A 22,779-nucleotide genomic window follows, 5' to 3' on the forward strand; every position below is an offset into this window, starting at 1 on the left:
TCCAATGAGAAAAGGCCTAGCACTCTCAACCTATCCTCGTACGACCTATTCTCTATTCCAGGCAACATCCTGCTAAATCTCCTCTGCACCCTCTCCCAAGCTTCCACATCTTTCCTAAAATGAGGCGACCAGAACTGCACACAGTACTCCAAATGTGGCCTTACCAAGGTCCTGTACAGCTGCAACATCACCTCACGACTCTTGAATTCAATCCCTCTGCTAATAAACGCTAATACACCATAGGCCTTCTTACAAGCTCTATCCACCTGAGTGGCAACTTTCAAAGATCTATGAACATAGACCCCAAGATCCCTCTGCTCCTCCACCTTACTAAGAACCCTACCATTAACCCTGTATTCCGCATTCTTATTTGTCCTTCCAAAATGGACAACCTCACACTTGACAGGGTTGAACTCCATCTGCCACTCCTCAGCCCAGCTCTGCATCATATCTAAGTCCCTTTGCAGCCAACAACAGCCCTCCTCACTATCCACAACTCCACCAATCTTCGTATCGTCTGCAAATTTACTGACCCACCCTTCGACTCCCTCTTCCAAGTCATTAATAACATTACAAACAGCAGAGGACCCAGAACTGATCCCTGCGGAACTCCACTTGTAACTGGGCTCCAGGCTGAATATTTACCATCTACCATCACTCTCTGACTTCAACCGGTAAGCAAGTTTTCTATCCAATTGGCCAAATTTCCCACTATCCCAATGCCTCCTGACTTTCTGCATTAGCCTACCATGGGGAACCTTATCAAATGCCTTACTAAAATCCATGTACACTACATCCACTGTTCTACCCTCATCCACATGCTTGGTCACCTCCTCAAAGAATTAAATAAGATTTTTAAGGCAAGACCTACCCCTCACAAATCTGTGCTGGCTGTCCCTAATCAAGCAGTGTCTTTCCAGATACTCATAAATCCTATCCCTCAGTACCCTTTGGGTAGTGCAAGCAGTGCATTCCAGATGGTAATTACTCAATATTGGCAAGGTTGCCAGAATGAATGACTTCTGCTCTTCTTCAAAATTAACAGAACTATTAAATCCCTCTGAGAGAGTACAGAGAGTTATATTTTAATGTGTTATCCAAAACGCTGAACCTATAACAGTACATCACTAGACTCGGAATCTTCACCCTCATCACATGTGCCTTGCATGGCAGTTGAACTCAACCTGCAGACGAGACAAGAGCACCCTCTGACCCATACCTACACAGTCGAATACACTGCTGACACCTCTTATCATCCACATGTTGGAAAAGTCTAGTTGGGCAACATCCCATAAAGGGAGAAAGATAAAATGAGAGAGAAAGAAAGAAAAAGAAAGACAATGTGAGTGGAAAGAAGAAAACTATGTTTAAAAAAACCCATAGGTGATTCTGCAGAAATGTGACAGTACATTAGGCAGTGATCAGAGCCCTGAGTGCGCACCAAAATTACATTCTCAGTTAATTACAAAGGTTTTAACTGGTGCAGGTTCCTGGGTTCTGTTATTTGATCCTTTCAGAACTTCCCTCCGACTGTTTGCATTAAGGGCTACATAAAGATGTACAATAAAGATAATACTTCACAGGTAAAGCAGAGATTTACTTCAGTAGTCGGTCTCCTTTCAAACTATCCTGCTGTCTGGAACTATACTTCAATCATTGTTTGATTTTCTCAGACTGAAATCAAGCCTACAGTTAGTTTGGCATGGGAATGAGTTTGCATTGCCTCTCTGATCAATAGTGCCTATTAAATGACTCCATTCTCATCTTCAACAAACCTTGGAGCTTGTATTGATGCCAAGCCAGATTGCCACTGGCCATATTAACAGCAGACGGTCTAGTATTTTGTATCGTGTTATGGTAATTTCTTAAATGGTAACAGTTTTGGAGACAGTTAGATGCTAAACTAAGCTCCTGAAAAAAATACATTCTTATCAAGTTTTAACCATACTGATAAAAAGGACAATTACTCATCTAGAAAACAAACTAACACAATTTATTAAATAATAATAATATAAACTTAACATTCCAGTGTTCGAGGCATGACACCATTCACAAATTCAAATATCTGTCTTTCCAATGGATCACAGAACTTTTCTTGTTTTTCTTAGCTCATTGAACCTGGTACCTTGACTCAATATATCCTGTGATATTTTAGCTTAGCTAACTTAACTTTAACATATGTATCTACTTTAAATGCTGAAGCTTCAAATCTACTGTAATATCTGAAGTTACATATTGTACAGCTGCCTACTGCTGAGTCTCTTTCTCCGCCTCTCTTCCTCTCAGCTAAAAGCAATTCGCTAATAAAGACTGACTTTACAGGAAAGCCACACACACACACCAGATACTCAACTACAGGAGCAATCATCCCAACACGCACAAACGGAGCTGCATCAGGAAATTATTTAAACAAGCCACAACACACTGCTGCACCCAGGAAATACGAGAAGCTGTGGAAAAACACATATATAACATATTCAAAAACAACAGGTACCCAATAAGCACAGTCCACCGATTCCTACACAACAGGCCGAAACAAGAATTCTAGCCCAGAAACTCTAGCCACACTGCCATGCATTAAAGACATCTCAAAGATGACCACGAGACTACTCCGGCCCCCTAGGCATCATGGTAGCCCACAAACCTACCACCACACTGAACCAGCTCCTGATGAATTTAAAGGATCCCATATCAACAACCAGCAGAACAAACATCATACACAACATACCCTGCAAAGACTGCAACAAACGATACATTGGACTGATGGAGCAAGAAACTAGTCACCAGGATACATGCACCAAAAGGCATGACCAACTGTCACTAGTATCCATACACACCAATGAAGAGGGACACAAGTTCAACAATAATTCCATCCTGGGACAGGCTAAAAAAACACATGCACGGGAATTCCTAGAGGCCTGACATCCAAACTGGAACAGCTTGAGCACAAACTCTTGGCTGCCCAGCCCAGCATTAGAGAATGCTGAATAGTCTTTGGGTGGTCTTTTGAATGCGATGTTAAACCAATGCTCAGATGAAAATCTTGTCTCTACATCAAAGAAGACCAGGCAGGCTGTCCCTGTTGTCCTGGCCAATATGTACCTCCCAACCAACATCCCTAAAACTGACCATCAGATGTTTGTGGATCCTATGGTGTACAATTTGACTTCCACTTTACCAACAGCACAACAGTGGCCACACTTCAGAAAGTATTTCAATTGACTACAAAGCACTTCGCAGTGATTTAACAAATTTCTGCTGGCAAAGCAAGGAGACAAGAACTGTTCAAAGGTAACCTGAGTTAAATAAAAGGTCAGTTAGGTGTGCACCTAATCATTATCCATTGAACCCTGGCATAAGTCCTTTAAGAGTTGAATTTCACTATGCCCTTGATGTTTCAAGTGAACAGGGCACAAATTGGCTGCTGACCAGATGACCATGGCTCGTGTGGGGCCAATGCAGCACAGAAACCTCTGGACTGCAACATTTAAGCATCAACAAATCTCTATCTCTCTTGTTCTCTCTGTCAACTGTGGAGGTACCAAAAAGTTTCCATTTAGAGCCAACAATTTCAATTCGCCTTTCTTTGCAAATCCCTTGATCAATATTGCTTTTAGGGCTAAAGGGATCAAAGGGTATGGGTGAAAGTGAGAACAGGGGACTGAGGTGGATAATAGTTAGGATCAGTGAATGGTGGAGCAGGTTCAAAGGGCCAAATGGCCTACTCTTGCTCCTATTTTCTATGTTTCCAAGAATAAGGGAAAATCACCGTCAGAGATTTTGAAAGGGGCAAATCTTCAACCAGTGAATGAAAGAAGACACCAGTGTGCAAAAATTTTGTGTCAATAGCAAAGGACTAAAAGGAATTAGAAGAAACCAAACTTTGACTACTGTAGGGTCTGGACCAGTGCTGTCAAACCATGTTTCTTTCAGTTTCCTTTCTTTTCCCACCCTTAGTACCCATGTCTTTTCTGTCTTTATTTATGTGTCTGTATGTGAAGTGTAGAGTTTAAGCTAGAGCTATCACAACAAATTATAAGTTGGCAATTTATATTTCCCTAATTGTCAAAATTAGGTAGACCTAGTGAGCATTTTATTTTAAGCAGATTTTATCAGCCAGGTAAATTGTGGACTTTGGATAGTTTGATTAAAACTTTTCACATTTGTGATAACTCCAGAAATATTAGCTTTTGATTTCCAATGTTACCTAAGTGATTCTGACACTATTGCAATAGAAAGGATTCTTCTCCCAAGTCTTGCACATCACTATGATGTACGAGTATTACTGATTTCCCAATAGTGAATCTGGACAAACTGCAAGTCTGACTTAACGTGTGCGAATGTGTACATGTGCACACACACATGCTCATAAACTCTCTTACTCATACAAACACATACACACATTCATGTATACATGCTTACATATACACAAACATGTTTGTTTCTAACAGAATGAGCTGGATGATCTGGAAATTCCAAAAGACTTTATCATCCTTATAGTTAAACATACTACTGTACAGTCTGAAGCCTTTGAAAAAAAGCTGAACTGTGCACTGCTGTTTTACAGTGACAGGACAACAACAAGCATGATGATATATTAAAAGCTTTTCAATGTATCATAATTTATATCATATGGGTGCAAAATAACCATGAGTGTCCCCATGTGCCTTTGAGGTATCTCTAAAGTGTACTAGTTATGCGTTTGCCAATAGAAAATTCTGACTAGTGCGAGTGTGGCTACATCAACATCTTTTTGGCTACATTTCCTAATTTTAGTAGAAACCACCTTACACAAATGCAGGTAAATGTACTTCATGTATATTTATTTAACAAACATCTGTTATCATTCAGTAACCAAGGATGTAAATTCACTCACAATGATCAATAAACACTTGTGTACTCTGATTTTCATCTTACTTTTTTAAAACCAAATGCACACAAAAGGGTTAAAGTTCACATGCATATAATGCAGTTCAGATGTGATTATTGACATCACAGGCCAATGACTGAGTCTATTACACATTTCTTATTTACTAATCAAAACTGCAATTTTCTACATCCGGAAAGGTACATGTGGTGAGTGGCTAATGTATTGGACAACACTGCTTTATAACCCACACTCATTGTGCCAAGTCTGTTACTTTCCTAGCCAAGGATTTTCTGTGCTAATTGTGAAAATGCAGTTGAGGAGGGTGTGAAGGTGGTCAGACCTGCAGGAATATAATAGGAAGGAGGGTAGAAAAATTCTCAGCATGAAGAGTACACAGGTGCACTGTGAGGTCTTCGTTGCTGTGAAGTTGAATGAAAGCTTTTGTCACATCAAAATAACTTTCTACACAATGTATTTTAATAGCTAAATTCAGTGAACTCAGAGCTCAACATTTGGCTGGACTGGCAAGCCATGGCTGAAGGTTTCTACTGATCTGCTAATGTGTCGCATGATGGTCTAGAAGTTAGACTAGGCACAGCTTTTGGATCAATGCAAATGGTTGTCAAGCCTCACTGAATTTAGTTGTGCTCCCAATATGCAGACATTATTATGGGGTAGAATTGGCAACTCTGCAGATTTGGTCTGGAGTCACTGACAATTAAAGACCTAACACAGTGCATTCAAGTAGATGTTGTTTCATTTTCTTTGAAGATTTTTGGTCAATGTATCATAAATGGTTGAATTTTAACACCAGACAACAGATACGCTGACATCAGGTCAGATGTTCCAGTCCAAGAGCAATGATTGAGTGACAAGGGCTGAGTGGTCTTGCTTGGGATCTGGATAGCAATACAACAATAGGCATTAACTCGACTTTAAATGGGGAAGGTGGTACTTTGCGATTGATCCATCATTGCCTGCTGCCATTCCTGAAAATAAGCACCAGCATGAGAAAAAACTTTGAAAGTCAGCTGTGGCTCAGTGGACAGTACTCTTGCTTCTCACTCAGTTGATCATGGGCTCAAGTCCCATTCCAAAGGCATAAGCATATAATCCAGACTGATATTCTGAGTACTGGGAGGTGCAGTGAATAGCATCCCTGCCTCTGAGCTAAAAGTTCTGAGCTTGAATGCTACCTCAGGACTTGATGGCTGAGGAAGATACATTCAAAATGGTGGCCAAGCATGTTGGACCTTCAACTATTGCAATCCCATAGCTCCAAAAGACAACATTCATGCAGCCAGAGTCACCCAGACTACTGAATGAACTCTAATACATTATCACTGAGGCAGTCTCTAAATAACTGTGCTTATACAGAACCTTAAAATATCCTACAGATATTTGAAAGTGCTCCACAGTCAACGAATAATCTTTAAAGTGTAGGCAGAAGTAGTTTAACAGTAGAGTAATGTTATTGGCACTTACTATTCTACACACACATAATAATCTCAAGGGGGTATCTGTGAAGCTCATAATGAGCAAGTGCCTTCAGGTGAGAACAGGAGAAAATGGATGTGAGGAGGAAGGTAAATTGTAATGTCTGGGAGGCATAAACTGGTTCATAACTGAAGATGTGAACCAAAATGAGTAATGTTAAGTATTTTGCAAACAAACAAATTAATGTAACAATGTGGTATTTTATAATCTTTAAATATATTTAATACCTTTTGTAACAAGATACATTTCTAAAAGCACAGGGTGATGATGAATAAATGCCACTCACTAAATCAATTTGTTATACAGTTTATGGTCTTTAAATTAAAGAAAGTTGCAGTGGGTTTGAAGTTGTGGAGGATGACTCTCAAGGGTGAAACATTGCAGGGCAGAAATTGAGTATTGCAGAAATGATGGATAACCCAATGAAGTAAATCTCTCGCAGCTCAACGTCAAAATGGTCTGATTATCTCCTGGAGAAAAGAAAGGAAGCTTCCATTGTTACAGAGAATAGGGGGATTTATCCAGCTATATTTAAAACATCACTTGAACTCATTTTAGAGGGCAAACAGCCTGTTTTTACGCCTGATCCAAAATGACCTGTTTTTCGCGAAGTTTTTGAACAGCGTAAGGAAAGCAATTTTCCCTTTTCTTTCTCAGTTATACACACAATCCCGGACTTTTCTTCTTGCGCTTTCACCACTCTTTTCTCGCCCGCACGCACTCACCCTTCTCCTCTCTCTCTCCCCGTCACGCACTCATCCCTCTCCTCCCTCTCTCTCTTTCTCCCCCTCTCCTCCCTCTCTCTCTCACCCCCTCTCCTCCCTCTCTCTCTCACATTCTCACCCCTCTCTCTCACGCACTCACCCTTCTCCTCTCTCTCTCACACTCAGCCCTTGCCTCCCTCTCTCTCCACACTCAGCCCTCTCCTCCCTCTCTCTCATGCACTCAGCCCTCTCCCTCTCTCTCATGCACTCATCCCTCTCCTCCCTCTCTCTCTCATGCACTCATCCCTCTCCTCCCTCCCTCTCTCATGCACTCATCCCTCGCCTCCCTCTCTCTCTCCACACTCAGCCCTCTCCTTCCTCTATCTCTCATGCACTCATCCCTCTCCTCCCTCCCTCCCTCTCTCATGCACTCATCCCTTGCCTCCCCCTCTCTCCGCACACTCAGCCCTCTCCTCCCTTTATCTCTCATGCACTCATCCCTCTCCTCCCTCCCTCTCTCATGCACTCATCCCTCGCCTCCCCTCTCCCCACACTCAGCCCTCTCCTCCCTTTATCTCTCATGCACTCATCCCTCTCCTCCCTCTCTCTCTCTCTCATGCACTCATCCCTCTCCTCTCTCTCTTACGCAGCACCCCTCTTTTCTTTCACGTACTCATCCCTCTCCTCTCTATCACACACACATCCCCATTTCTTCACTCTCTCTCACATACACACCACACACCCTCCTCTCCCTCTTTCAGACACACTCCCCCCTCCTCTCCCACTTAGGCCTGACCCCTTCTCTCTTTCTTTCACACGCCCTTCACTCTCTCTCCTTCTCATACATCCCCTTTTCATTCTCAATAGCAAACATACATTGACTACTTAAATCTCTCATAGACATTTATACTGCCTTAATCTCTCTTACAGCTTCAAATAACATGCCTACCATGTTCCCACATCTTGGCCTGAAGACAATAAATCAGACTAGGTTACAATCTCATCCGCATTGGCAATCTCTTTATAATTAACCTGGTGTTCAGAGTTCATGGATCAGGGTAGACAGTATCAGTAGACTATTGGGCTATAGAGGCATCATAGTTCAATCTTTTCTTTCCCTCACTATGTGCCTTCCAGCAAGGCTGTCTGCAATGTGCTCTCCAGATCTCTACCAAGAGGTTATTAAAAAGTGCATATGATCAGCAGTGCACTTACCTGCCAATATTATTTAGATCCTTTTGTCTTATCGTAGGTTTGGTAAAATGAGCACATCCAAGTCTCTGAATTGTGGGGGCCTTAAAGGACACCACACACAGGTTCCGTCTGCTCTTGTCCTCAATAACCTTTTCTGGATTAACAAATGTGCTATGAAATGTTTCAGTAACTTGGTTTCTCTGCAGCTCGCAATGGTTCGTAAAGCAAGATTTCACATCATTACTTCGTAATCGGCCCATGCAGAAGATCCTATCTATAGAACAAGGAAAGATTGTTGCTTAACAAAGTTGACAATCTAATGCTTCTTGATTTATAGAGTTCTGGCTTTACAGAGTTTTATTAAAATGTGCTTCTTTGCAGCAAATATGCCAGAATTCACCATGACAAAATGCCATGGTACAAACGATCATCTAACAAGATGAAAGTCTGCCACATAATCAAATTAAAGTTTAACACAAGTCAGCAGAGTAAATGTCTCTCTATTCCATTCCTAAACAATGTGTCTAAAACCATACTTCAGAAAAGCATTCCCCAACTGTATCAGAGGGTCAATGTATTTATTCCATTAGCTATTAATACACTTATTCTGGCTGATAATTACAGGTGGAATTTCTGCTGCGTGAACATGGCCATTTCAAACAGTTTTGAGGGATTAAAAATTATTCTGTATCACAACAATAGATTTAGTGAACATAGAAAACTTTCAACTCATCTGTTCGACATTTTCAGCCCAGATGCCAAAACTCCAACACATCCACCCAATTTTTAGTTTAATAGGCAATGGAAGAAAGTGTTTGATTCACTTATTTGAAAAGCAAGATTAAATAATGACCACGAATCCATAACATTCATTGGCTATGGATCCACCATTACCATCTGCACCTGGAAATGTCAAGGATGGTTCTCTAATCTCCCAATTTACTTCGTAAGAACTTCAATGAAATTTTTACAAAGAATATTGCTGAAAAATGGTAATATTCTCTTGAAGCTTGTTATCTTGCTTTTCCAAGAAAACCCAAGTAAAGAGAATCAATACTTTATACTTTATGAAAAGAGAATGCTTATTAGTTGGCAAGTAAACTCTGATTGGTAGAGACAATGTCAAGGAGTTTAGATGATGCATGACAGTCAATTGTCAAGCTTTGTTTCAAATTAAACCAAACGGGTGTGTCCATTTATAAATTACTGCCCTGACCAATAAAGCAGAGAACAGCCATCACCTTTACTGGCTAAGTTGAAACAGGCACAATGTGTGTTCATGTTTTTTCTTTCTGCATATAGCAGGTTCCTGTACATTTAGATCCGTAGCTTCCAATATGCACAAGTGTGGCACATGGTAATTAAATAATTGTTATTTTCTGCAGAAATACCCGCACAGCAGTGAGACTGGAAAAAGGTAAATAAATAAAAGTGACAGTTAAGTAAGTGATGGTTAAAAGTTACTTAACTGGGTAATGAAGAGGCTATGTACATGCTGTTCAGTGTAGGAAAGGTTTTGGATGGATAGCGGCAACTAATGTTGGAATGTTGACAGCAGGGTGACAGCAGGCAAGAGGTCATGTCTGGGACTCTCCAGGAATGTGTCCAAGCAGAATTAGTAACCCTGCTGCAACTAACCTAATTCCTGATATCTCCTGTTCCTATATCTATCACACTCAGAGTTAAGTAACTTGAGAGTTCAGTTTAGGAGCAGCTAAGGACTATAAGCATTGTACATCAGAGAGCAAGAAAAAGAAAAAGAATATTAATGACAATAAAAATATTTTACTTACAAATTTAAAGCTAAGCCTGGGAGAAAAATCAGTAGGTCATACTGGGTATGTCAATTTGAGAATTATGATAAACAGGGAATCTATGTACTGAAATATTTAGACGAATGAGACATGGCAATGTACAAAATTATTAGAGGGCTTAACAGGGTTGATGTGGTGATGCTTTTCCTGCCTGGCTGAGGTTTCTAGAATGAGGGACACCATCTCAGGATAAGGAGTTACCTATTTAGGATTGAGACCAAGATAAATTTCTTCACACAGTGTTGTAAACGTTTGGAATTCTCTGTTAAGGTTGTTGAGCATCTTCGACAGATATTGCTAGAATTTGGACAATCAAAGTCCAAGGATATAGATTTAGGATTGGAAAGTTGAGCAGGCGACACAGCCATTTGAGGTACTCCAACCCTTATTTCTTATTTTCTTATTAACTCACTTTGTTTTCTGTTTTCTCAGGTAACCAACTGGCTGATAAAATATTAATGGGGTCTGACTATTAATATCAACAGGATCTCTGACAAGAAACACCATTTGGCCCCTCTCGAATCCTTTTCCATTTGAGCTCAAATTCTATTTGCATCCCTGCACTGGGAATGCATCTTTGGATTAAAGCATGGCTTCCACTTGTTGTACTGAGTCCTAATTGGGCAGGCCTGGTGGCAACAGACTCACCAACAATTTATTGACTCTTCTGTAATGCATGTTTTAAAAAAATGAAGTTCCATTTCTCTTCAGCTCAAAAACAAGTTATACATTTTTATCACACTTACTTGCGTTCCGTTTCCAACAGCTGCAATTGGAATTGTGTTGATCTCTTGCTGCATTGGGAATTTCCTCCATCATATAGGGACTTTGGTTTAAGGCCTCTGTAGTGTCTGTCTGCACAAAGTAATTTACATCATTTGGAGGACACACCTGATTGCGATTGCGTTTCAGAGCCATAGACACCCTCTTGATCATTTGTGATGTAAAGTAATGATTGCCTACGAAGCCTTTTCTAGCCTTAAGTCCCACTTTTGGAAAGACCTGGGTCTCAGGCTGGTTTTGGTTGGGGAATTGTAATTGGTAGGTAGGTGGGTACTGAATGTTCGGATGGACCTGGGCCTGCAGTTGGAATTGACTTGAACTCCCAATTTGTTCCATGCTTTTTACTGATGTGATGCTGTACGTGTCCTTGGGCCTGAGCTCCTCTTCACTGCCCTGTGATGACGTACTCTGGGTGTCCAGTTCTTCAGGGATCTCCAACTGGGTATTCTGATGAGAAAGTCAACATTTGAGATTATCAACAGGACAGAAGCAAGTAGCTGACAAAGCTGGAACACTTTATAACAATAACATCAAATGTATTGCACATTATCTATTACTATCAGCTATAACCATAGAAATCTCCTTACTGTAACAGTGTCGAATGGTGTGGCAGTGTGAGCAGTTTTACAATCAAAGCATTGCCACTACACAATTTACACTGTGACCCATGCTACCTGGATTATAAGTAACATGACAAATGCAGTATATTAAAGTACCCCAGTGTGTAAAGATACAACATATCACTGTACCGCACGAGACCATCGTGTTTATAAAAACATTTGATTAAGTTTCATGCTGCACAGACATATTATGCCCATTATATAAGTAGATAATTTTTAACTATTTATCAAAGAGTTGAAAACACTTAGTGGATTGAGGCCAAGATCCTGGTCGAATTCAATCCCTGTTTACCTACCAAAATGTGTACTAGCCCTGACTGAGGTCAATTAAGTCAATAGGGAGTGCAGAACCAATGTGGGAACATTTTTGACAGTGCTTGCTCTCTTAGGAGAGAGGCATGTTGATCAGTGGCCACTGGACAACCTCTCTCATTTTAGAAATGCATAATAATCCAGCAAAGGAGGAGGACCATTCAGTCCATCAAGTCTGTAGCAATCCTGACTTCTTCAGAATGGCGAAGAATCATACTGGACTCAAAACATTAACTTTGCTTTTCTCTCCAAAGATACTGCCAGACCTGCTGAGTTTCTAAAGCATTTTCTCTTCTCTTATGTTACATTGGTTCTTTTGCTAATTGTGCTTAATTCTGTGTTCTTTGGTTATTTACCTGTCAGCATTGAGAACAGTTTCTCTTATATATTCTATTTAACTACTTCATGATTTTAAACACTTCCATTGAATCTCTTCTTACTCCTTTCTATGGAAAAGCACCAACTCTTGCAGTCTATTACTCATTAGACTTTTGAGAATGAAAAATTTTTATTATTTAGTTTGTTGCACAAATTCAACATATAAAAGGAAATAGAAAGGAAGACATAATCGAGTACCTATTTATGTCTGTGTCCAAAGCCCATAAAATTAAGTTACACTGAGAGGGAATTACAGTGTTAAACATTAACGGTGGCTCAGTGGTTAGCACTGCTGCCTCACAACACCGGGGACATGAGTTCAATTCCAGCCTTGGGCGACTTTCTGTGTGGAGTTTGCACATTTTCCCTGTGTCTGCGTGGATTTCCTCCGGATACTCCGGTTTCCCCCCACAATCCAAAGGTATACAGGTTAGATGTGCTAAATTGCCCATATTGTTCAGGAATACAAAGTTAAAAATCACACAACATCAGGCTATAATCCAACTGGTTTATTTAGAAGCACAAGCTTTCAGAGCACTGCTCCTATATCATGTGGCTCTGAAAGCTAGTGCTTCCAAATAAACCTGTTGGACTATAACCTGGTGTTGTGTGATTTTTAACTTTGTACGCTTCAGTCCAACACTGGCACCTCCAAATTGTGTTCAAGGATGTGTAGGTTAGATGCATTAGTGAGGGGTAAATGTAGAGTAATAGGGTAGGGGAATGGGTCTGGGTGGGTGGGTTACTCTTTGCAGGGTGGATGTGGACTTGTTGGGCCAAATGGCCTGTTTCCACACTGTTGGGATTCTAAGATTCTGTGATTTATAGTTGATATACATCAAGTTATGTTATATGTATAGCACATGAGAAGGTTACTTGGCCCACACAGACTGTATCAGCACTTGACCTGTCCACCTAACTTTGTTTAGCAATTTCAGTATAAAATGTGTGATTTTGTAGGTGTTCATATTTGTATCATATCCAAATAAGGTCTTTGAAAAGAGAGTTTGGTTTGAAATCTGCATAGTGGTAGAACTCAGATCATTTAGACTCTAGATGGGTGAGAAGTTCATATCAGCAGACTTGAAAAAGGACTCATTAATTTATCTTCACAATACATGAAAAGAAACTGAAATGTGTCAGTTAAGTAAATACTTAGAGTTGAGCTAGAGTGCAATTTTTCTAAATCTGTGACAAGGAAAAAGTTGAAATGTCATTTTTCTGCAGATTTGAGAAACAACCTCATTGCCTTCGTTGTAGAATTACAGAATCCCTACAGTGCGGAAACAGGCCCTTCGGCCCAACAAGCCCACACCGACCATCTGAAGAGTAACCCACCTAGACCCATTCCCCTACCCTATTACTCTACATTTACCCCAGATTAGTGCACCATATATAATCCCTGAACGCAATGGGCAATTTAGCATGGCCAATTTACCAAAAATGCGCATCTTTGGATTGTGGGAGGAATCCCACGCAGACACAGGAAGAATGTGCAAACTCCACACAGACAGTTGCCCAAGGCAGGAATTGAACACAGGTCCCTGGTGCTGTGAGGCAACAGTGCAACCACTGAGCCACCGTGCCACCCCATTTCAATATTTCAATAGCTTGGTTTTAGTTTTCATTTATTGTGTTTTTGTGTAACAAAGTTCTCTTCTGTTGTTAAAGAAAATCTGCAACCTTATTTGACTATGCTTTAGTGACTAATCATCACATTAATCATGTCCAGTTGTATCATCAGCTAGAATTATAACAATGATGACAAAAAAAATTATTCAGAATGAGCTGTCAGACTAATTTGATTTGTCAGAAAGTGAAATGCAGTGTAACACAACAACAAAACACTGAATATTTGATGGATTATAAGCTGTCAAGTTACTGAAACTGGAAGATGCCATTTGCTATTCGAATAAAAGGAAAATACTGTGGCTGCTAGTAATCTAAAATACAGCACCCCCTCAAAATGCAAGAAGCTAACAGTATGTCTGGCAGCAACTGCAGAGACAGAAACAGAATTTAGGTTTCAGAGCTTCTAATCAATTTATTAACTGTTTTACCTCTCTCGCCCCCACTGAAAATCTCCCAGCATTTTTGTTTCCATTCATTATTTATCACTTGATTCAATACTGAAAAATCAAATGATGTAGAAAAAGGAAACATAACACAGACTTGGAATAAAGTGCTTGTTCCTTAATATTGGTCAGTATACTAATAGTCAATAAAATACAACACAGGAGGTGGTCATTCGGCCTATCAAGTCCAAGCAGCTCTTTTCTGCTAGCACCTGCAAGTCTACTTTTCACTTAAGCACTCACTCAATTTCCTTACAAAATCATCCGATCTATTCAGACCATTGTAGGCAACATGTTCCAGATCAAAACCACTTGCTGCTGAAAAACAAAAGTCCTTCTGCATTTCTTATCCAAAATCTTAATTAGGTCAGTGTCCCCCAATGTCAAAGCACCAGCTAAAGGGAGCAGCTTTCAACTCTATCAGATCTCTTGTCAATTTCTATTACTCCAAGGAGAAAAGCCCCAGATTTTCCAATCTAACCTTGCAACTAAAATCCCTCATCTCTTGAACCATCTGAATATAGGTCATGCTTTGCTCTCTCTCAAGCCTTCTCAACCATTACAATCTTCAAAACCATGATGACCAGAACATAATGCAATATTCAGATCATATGACTGTTGGATTGCTCTTTCAAAAATCATTCAATTAACTAATGTCCTTTAGGGAAAGAAATTGTCATTTTTACCTAGTCTGGCCAACAATTGATTGCAGACCCACAGCAATGGTTGACCTTTATCCACCCTCTGAAATGGCCCTAGCAGGTTATTTGGTTGTATCAAGCCAGCACAGAAACAAGATCTTGGTGAAATATCCTTGATACTTACACAGGATGCAATCTCCATAGATGGATTGGGCACGAATTCGATCCATTGCTGTGCTTCTTCTTTGATCTCTGTATCTAATTTGTTCTCCATCTGGAACTGGCTTTCTGCTTGGTCCTCTGGCTCAACGTAGGCTTCTGTTTGAGATTCAGCATCTGACATGAGCTCTTGCTCTTCATCATGTGTCTCACTCTGCCATGTCTCGGCTTTTGGCTGGATTGCTGTTTGTGCCTCTGGCTCAAAGTGGACCTGGGCTAGTGGTTGGGCCTGATCCCAGGCTTCTGTTTGAGCCTGGTCTTGTGCCTCCTGTTGTGCTTGGTCCCAAACCTCTGAGAGAACTGGGTCTAGGCCCTGAGGCTGAGCTTGCTCTGGGTCCTGGTCCTTTGTTTGAACCTGGTCTTGAGCCTCCTGCTGAACATGTCCTTGGGCCTCCTGAGCCTGGTCCCAGTTGTCTGGCTGTACCTGATGCCAAGTTTCTGGCTGAACCTGTTCTGGGGCCTCGCGATGTGCCTGGTCTGAGGCCTGTAGTTGAATCGGATCCTGGACCTTTGTCTCTGTCTGGTTGCAGGTCTCTGCTTCAACCTGGTCCTCGGCCTCTCCATGAGCCTGGTTCAGAGGTACTACTTGAGCCTGACCCAGATCCTCTGTTTGATCCTGGTCCTGGGCCTCATGCTGTACCTGCTGCTGAACGGCCGCCTGAATCTGGACCATGGCTTCTGACCAAGCCTTGCTCTGAGTCTCCTCTGGAGCCATTGGTTGAGCATGGCCCTCAGGTTGAGATTCTGACTGAGCTCGGGGCTCCATTTCGACTTCTTGCGGAGTCTCTGATTGGGCCTCAGGCTGAGGTTCAGTGATTGCCTCAGTTTCAGACTTGACCAGGATTTCTAACTGGTCCAGGGTCTGGTCCAAATCCTTTGCCTGTGTTTGAATGTGGCTGTTGTTTTCTGGGGTTCTATCAGGGCTGTCCATGGTCGCCGCACACAGTGTATCAACTTGCTCCATAACATTTAGTCCTGGATCAACATCAGTACTGTCTGGAGGTGTTTCTTCAGTCTTCTCCACATTCACATTCTCAATCTCACTCATTCCCTGGATTGGGCACCTCTCTGTTTCTGGAACAGGGCTGGTCTGTGAAGAGACATACCCAGCTTTAAAGATCGATTTTTAAAAGGTAGATTTTCTTTGCCAAATATTAATAAATAATAATCTGCAGGTATTGCCGGATGAACTCTATGCATGAAAAATGACCATCATCATTGGTTCCTTCCTCAAGGAAAGATGTAATGAGCTTGGAGAGACTATACATGAGACTGCCTAGAATATTAGGGCTGAAATTGTAAAGAAAACTTAGATTTATCTCAATAATTTAACGCAGATAATTCAACTATATTACTATTCCTGGTACCTGAACAACTCTAATAGGATGACTCTGCCAAAGAACTCAGCATGGTGGGCCAAATAGCTCTCTCAATGCTGTATCATTCTACGATTCTATAACCACATTAAAAGGATTTCCTATCCCTCAGCTCAGACCAATCAAACATAACATTTCTCCATACATCTGTTGCTGAGTTATGAAGCAAAGGTATTTTACTGAGTTCAGCTTCCCTCCTGGGTGGGCCTCGTAATGAATGTTAAATGACAGTAACAGGGCTCATCTATTCCTCACTGCATTTGCACACATTCAAACAGAACTCACTGACAAGCCAGGAGGAACTAGAGACCCTGCTGACTGTGTCCCTCCTCTAGCTCAGGTTACCGGCAGTAGGAATCGCCTTTGAAATTCAGAACACTTCAGAGGCTTCGAAATCCCCCCAATGCCAAAACGGATTCATTAGCCAATGAGCAAATTAAAATAAAGTTCTCTTTGTGATTGGAATAAGTTGTCTCAAAACTGGGTTCACTTCAGTTCATTATTAAATTTTGTACATGTTTCTCCAAGCTGATTACAAGTGAAAGATAGTAAATGTGGGCTCAAATTTAACTCCTGGGCTTGGACCATGGAGTGGAAATAGCAGAACATCTATCCCTCAACCAATACTACAAAAAAAAGCAGGTTACCTGCTAATTACCTCGTTGATGTTTGTGGGATCTTGTTCTCAAACTAATTGCAGTGCTTTATTTCCACTATAATCTCCTCCTCCGGTTGGAGACTGTCTGGCTGCTGGACTCCCATGACGGCTTGCAGGGATCCATGAGCAATGTCCCTAGCACATGGTTCCAGGAAAGGGGAGAGGTGATGTGTCGGAAGGAAAGATGATTCTGGGAGTCAGAGGAAGCCCAAAGAATCCATTCCAATTTCCGCTGGAGCTTGCCTTCCAATTAAAATTCTACACATTGTACTATCCACAAGATGCGCTACTGCCAGGATTCCTTTGTCAACACCTTCTAAGCCTGCACCTTTTTACCATGTGGAAAGCACAAGGACAACAGATGAATGGAAACAGCACCACAATGTGGAACTATATTGTCATTCTATTGCTGTAACTGTATCAAAAGCCTTGCACTCCCTTCTTAACAGTATTGGGTATGTCACAAGTTCAGACCATGAACTCTGTCATCTATTTTGATGTTAAAAATCACACAACACCAGGTTATAGTCCATCAGGTTTAATTGGAAGCACACTAGCTTTCGGAGCGACGCTCCTTCATCAGGTGATAGTGGAGGGCTCGATCGTAACACAGAATTTATAGCAAAAATTTACAGTGTGATGTAACTGAAATTATACATTGAAAAATTGATTGTCTGTTAAGCCTTTCATCTGTTAGAATACAGTGATAGTTTCACTTCTTTCATGTGTAAGTCACAAAACCTTTTATTAAAGTTGCATTCTCGGGTTAGCTGTTAACAATGGTGATAGCTAGACAATATGTTGACGGTGTTAGCCCCCTGTGTTCTCTGTCTATGCCATGATGTTTAGATTGATTCTAATCTAAAAAGTGAGATAACAGAGTTTTACATAAATTCATGCAGTTTTTGAGCTCAGAGTTCTACATGAATGCATGCAATGGTGATCACCTGTAATGTGACATGAACCCAAGGTCCCGGTTGAGGCCCTCCCTATGGGTACCGAACTTAGCTATCAGCCTCTGCCACTTTTCTCTGCTGCCTGTCTCAAAGTTTACCTTGGAAGATGGTCACCCGCAGGTCCGAGGCTGAATGTCCTGGACCACTGAACCTTGGGTTCATGTCACATTACAGGTGATTACCATTGCACTACACACACACACAGATATTCCTACACACACACACACTCTCACATACACACGGACACAGGTACACACAGACACGCACACAGACATCCACACATACCTTTATAGACACACACACTCCCACACTCACATGCATCCCCTCACAGACTTAAGACACTCTGCACTCACTACACACACACACACACTTTCTCACACTCACAACCCCCACCCCAGACAGACACACACACACAGACAGACAGACAAAGACCCACATGCACACACATATTTTGTGGGGTGAATTTGTACTTGCAGAGTTACATTGTACTTTGCTCAAAAACTGCATGAATTCATGTAGAACTCTGAGCTCAAAAACTGCATGAATTTATGTAAAACTCTGTTATCTCACTTTTTAGATTAGAATCAATCTAACCATCATGGCATAGACAGAGAACACAGGGGGCCAACACCTTCAACATATTGTCTAGCTATCACCATTGTTAACAGCTAACCCGAGAATGCAACTTTAAAAAAAAAGGTTTTGTGATTTACACATGAAAGAAGTGAAACTATCACTGTATTCTAACAGATGAAAGGCTTAGCAGACAATCAATTTTTCAATGTATAATTTCAGTTACATCACACTGTAAATGTTTGCTATAAATTCTGTGTTACGATCGAGCCCTCCACTATCACCTGATGAAGGAGCGTCGCTCCGAAAGCTAGTGTGCTTCCAATTAAACCTGTTGGACTATAACCTGGTGTTGTGTGATTTCTAACTTTGTACACCCCAGTCCAAAACCGGCATCTCCAAATCTATTTTGATAGTTTTTACCTCCAAGAGTCTATAATGTTTTCAGATTGTGGCTTTCAACAGAGGTGACCTTTATTCTGCTATCAACATCTACTATTAATACCTACTACTGATCAACTTTGCCCCTTCCCTACAACCATTATTATTCCCTTTGCCCTTTGTTTTTGCGACATCTTTAATCCCCAATCTCCCTTGTCTTCTAATCTTTCCCTGAGCTTTCTTTCTGTTCCATCTGCTTCTTCCAACCTTTCCAAAAGAATATACCCATCCATTTTCCACCTCTCTTCAATTTCAAAGAGGAGGCGTATTGGATTGAAACATTTCTCTCTCTATAGATGCTGCTAGATCTGCTGAGTTTCGCCAGCATTCTGCTTTTATTTCAGATGTTCTGCATCTGCAGTATGTTGCCTTTGCTGTATTATTGCGGGCAGATTTGTACCAGTTGAACTGTAACAGTTCAAGAAGCTGGCTCATCACCATCAGCATTTGGCCAAGTAAGCAACGACAGTCTCATCCCACAAATGAATTTCTTTAAAAATATATTCAATGATTCTATGACCACATTAAAAGGATTTCCTATCCCTCAGGTCAGGGATTTTTAAAAATGGAAAATTTGCCCCTCTTCTGGCCCTAGTTCCTGACAGACTTGATCCCCATGAGGAGACCAATGTTCTCACTCACACAGACTTCACATTGAATGAGTAAATTGCGGCCCATTGGCTATCACGTTTTATTAAAAATAAACAGGACTGCGCTGAAGAGACTTTGGGCAGGTGTCTTTGTGACTGAAATTTTCCACCACATCTACTCAGCCAAGTGCTGAGTCAGTCCTTCATTCCATTTAAACTGATCACTGCTTAGATGGAAATGAATTAATATCAAAATTAAAAGATTGGAGAATTGAATACTTTCCGTTTTGAGAACCCAGGGTCAAGAGGAAATACCTGCAAGTTAGGTGCACAGGATAGCTATCCACACTTCCCTGATTAGGTTCATTTCCTCTAACTCTTGAACAGTAACCGGCCACTCTGCTGTCACAGTGACACACATTCCTTTTGATATACCAACTCTCCAAGAGCTATTGTGTGCAGCAGCAGTTTCATTCTTATAATGTCTAATGCCAGTGAAACCTGAGTAGGACAACCCAAACCCAATTCTTAGTAGAGAGAGAAAATTACTTTGATGATCTGGGTATGGCTTGAATCCAGATTCTAAAAGGTAATCTCTAACATAGAGCATGATACAGTATTTTGCATCAATGAATTCAGTACAGAATGTGAAGTAACGTTGGTGCACTCTGGATGCCAAGAGTTAAATAGACCTTATCATGATCTTTGTCATTCCAAAGAACTTTACAACCAATGAGGTACTTTCTGAAGTGTCACTATGTAACAGGAACTGAATCAGCCAATTCGCACAAAGCAAGTTTCCAAAAACACTAATATGATAATAATCATTATACTACTACGCAGGAATGTTGGTTGAGGGTTAAATGTTGAGCAAAACAACTTCCCTACTCTTCTTCAGTTCTGCTGACAGACAGGACAGGATCTCCGTGTATCATCTCATCCAAAAGATGGCACCTCTGACACTCCCTTTCAGAGTATCAGCCTAGATTTTAGTCCTCAAGTCTCTGGAGTGGGAATTGAACCCTCAATGTCCTGACATAGGGATGAGACCCTATCCACTGAACCACTGCTGAGACCCAGCATGGTTTATTAATAATCTGAGATTTGTCCCATCACAAAACAGTGAGTCAGGAAAAGTGACGTAATTACAGCAATGGGGGGTGGTGGTGTAGGCGGTTTCTGCTTCATCAAGGCTGTCAATGAGAGATTCTTCTGGTTCTGAGACTCTCCCCGTAGGTTTCTCTCTGGGTACTTCCGCCCTTTCAGCAGTAACTCCTTCTGTTCCTGCTTCTGCCGAATCTCTTGACGCATCTGCCTGGAGAGACAAGATGTGGGAATTGCTCAGTAAGAATATTTTACCTCGTGTCTCAGTCCACCCCTCAAATGTCTACCCTGTTATCATCATGAAAGGAGTGACTGTTCTTGCTCTGGGCATGGGCAGCCAGATCTTCAGCTCACCCCATTATCATGGCTGAGGCCACTTTGCTGAGTGAGTGTTGGGTGTTCTGTTTGAGAGGAGAAGGGGTGGAGGGGCAAACAAAGCATCTGAACAGATCCCAATACTGCACACATCCAAGATCTATATTCCCACACTTCTCACAATGGGCATGGATAGAGATTGCTAAGTTATTCCCTTTTCCCTAGTACATGAAGTCTTTTCCCTGGGGTCGGGGAGTCCAGAACTAGAGGGCATAAGTTTAGGGTGAGATGGGAAAGATATAAAAAAGACCTAAGGTGCAACTTTTTCACGCAGAGGGTGTTTAGTGTATGGAATGAGCTACCAGAGGAAGTGGTGGAGGCTGGTACAATTGCAATATTCAAAAGGCATTTGGATGGGTATACAAATAATGTGTTCCTGGAAAAGCGCAGCAGGTCAGGCAGCATCCAAGGAACAGGAGAATCGACGTTTCGGGCATAAGCCCTTCTTTCAGGAATGGCTTATGCCCGAAACATCGATTCTCCTGCTCTTTGGATGCTGACTGACCTGTTGCGCTTTTCCAGCATCACATTTTTCAGCTCTGATCTCCAGCATCTGCAGTCCTCACTTTCTCCTGGGTATACGAATAGGAAGGGTTTGGAGAGGGATATGGGCCGGGTGATGGCAGGTGGGACTAGATTGGGTTGGGATATCTGGTCGGCATGGACGGGTTGGACCGAAAGGTCTGTTTCATGCTGTGCATCTATGACTCTATGACATGAGATGTTTTATCAATGGGAATGTCATCATCTCTGTCCCACCAAATTCAGCAAACTCAGCAGAAAATAAAGTACATGATGGTGCCTGTTCTGGCACAAATTCAAGCAAACCATTATTCTTTCTCAATCAAAAATGACTCAACTCCAAGAGCCTAAATAATATACAAGGAGAGCAGCAAATAGAGCAGTGGACTGCCAGTGAAGGGGCAGTGAAAGATATCCAGTGAACTGCAGAAATGAAGAAGACAGCCACAAATCAATATAAAATTTACCTGGCACATTCTTCCCGAGCCTTGGAGGCAATAGTTTCCTGGAAAAGCGAATGTTTGTATTTCAAGAATTTATCATATTTTTCTGTGCCAGGAATGGGATAAATTCTTCTGAAGTTTCCCATGTTTTCATCTTCATACTTTTCCATCTGCTCCACCCAGGCAGCCTGATTGCTTTTTATTTCATCAGCTCTAATTTGAAGAAAAAGGTATCAATTATTCCTTCTGTTTTCTACACTTGAGACAGATCTTGACCTTTTCATTCTTAAATCGCCCAGTCTTTACCCTTTCATCCCTCCTCTAAGACAGTCAGAATTTCACAAGAGACCTCTATAGCCAAAGAAGTGGTGAGAATGTTGAAATCGCAATGACAAGGAGTTATTGAGGTTAGTAGCAGGGACACATTTATGGGGAAGCTGGAGAATGAAAGGAAGGAGAAATGAATAGAAGAATTTGTTAAAGGTTTGATGCAATCACAGCTCATTCTCTGGTACATTGATTACATCATTAGTGCTGCTTCACTCTGGTTTAGAATTGGAAAAAAATTCATTGATTTTGCTTTCAATTTCCACCTCACTCTCATCTTCACCTGCTCCATGGCTGACTCCTCCCT

At 41.3% G+C, this 22,779-nt stretch overlaps 1 protein-coding gene across 1 annotated transcript in view; it reads right to left on the minus strand.

The window, feature by feature from the left end:
- Positions 1-6,518: 6,518 nt before the first annotated feature.
- The window catches only part of LOC122539752 (uncharacterized), a 34,033-nt gene continuing 17,772 nt past the window's right edge, over positions 6,519-22,779 (minus strand). Inside the window, exons 8-13 of the mRNA XM_043674786.2 lie at positions 22,170-22,358; positions 20,851-21,016; positions 15,073-16,197; positions 10,826-11,309; positions 8,287-8,539; positions 6,519-6,837 (exon numbers count right to left, since the gene is read on the minus strand). Coding sequence (XP_043530721.2) covers positions 6,831-6,837; positions 8,287-8,539; positions 10,826-11,309; positions 15,073-16,197; positions 20,851-21,016; positions 22,170-22,358 — 2,224 coding nt within the window. The 3' untranslated portion in view covers positions 6,519-6,830. The remainder of the gene's footprint in view (positions 6,838-8,286; positions 8,540-10,825; positions 11,310-15,072; positions 16,198-20,850; positions 21,017-22,169; positions 22,359-22,779) is intronic.

The sequence above is a fragment of the Chiloscyllium plagiosum genome, unplaced genomic scaffold, assembly GCF_037043375.1.
Source record: "Chiloscyllium plagiosum isolate Xiang-an unplaced genomic scaffold, Cpla_swu_hap1 HiC_scaffold_32, whole genome shotgun sequence".
In the NCBI taxonomy this organism is placed as follows: domain Eukaryota; kingdom Metazoa; phylum Chordata; class Chondrichthyes; order Orectolobiformes; family Hemiscylliidae; genus Chiloscyllium; species Chiloscyllium plagiosum.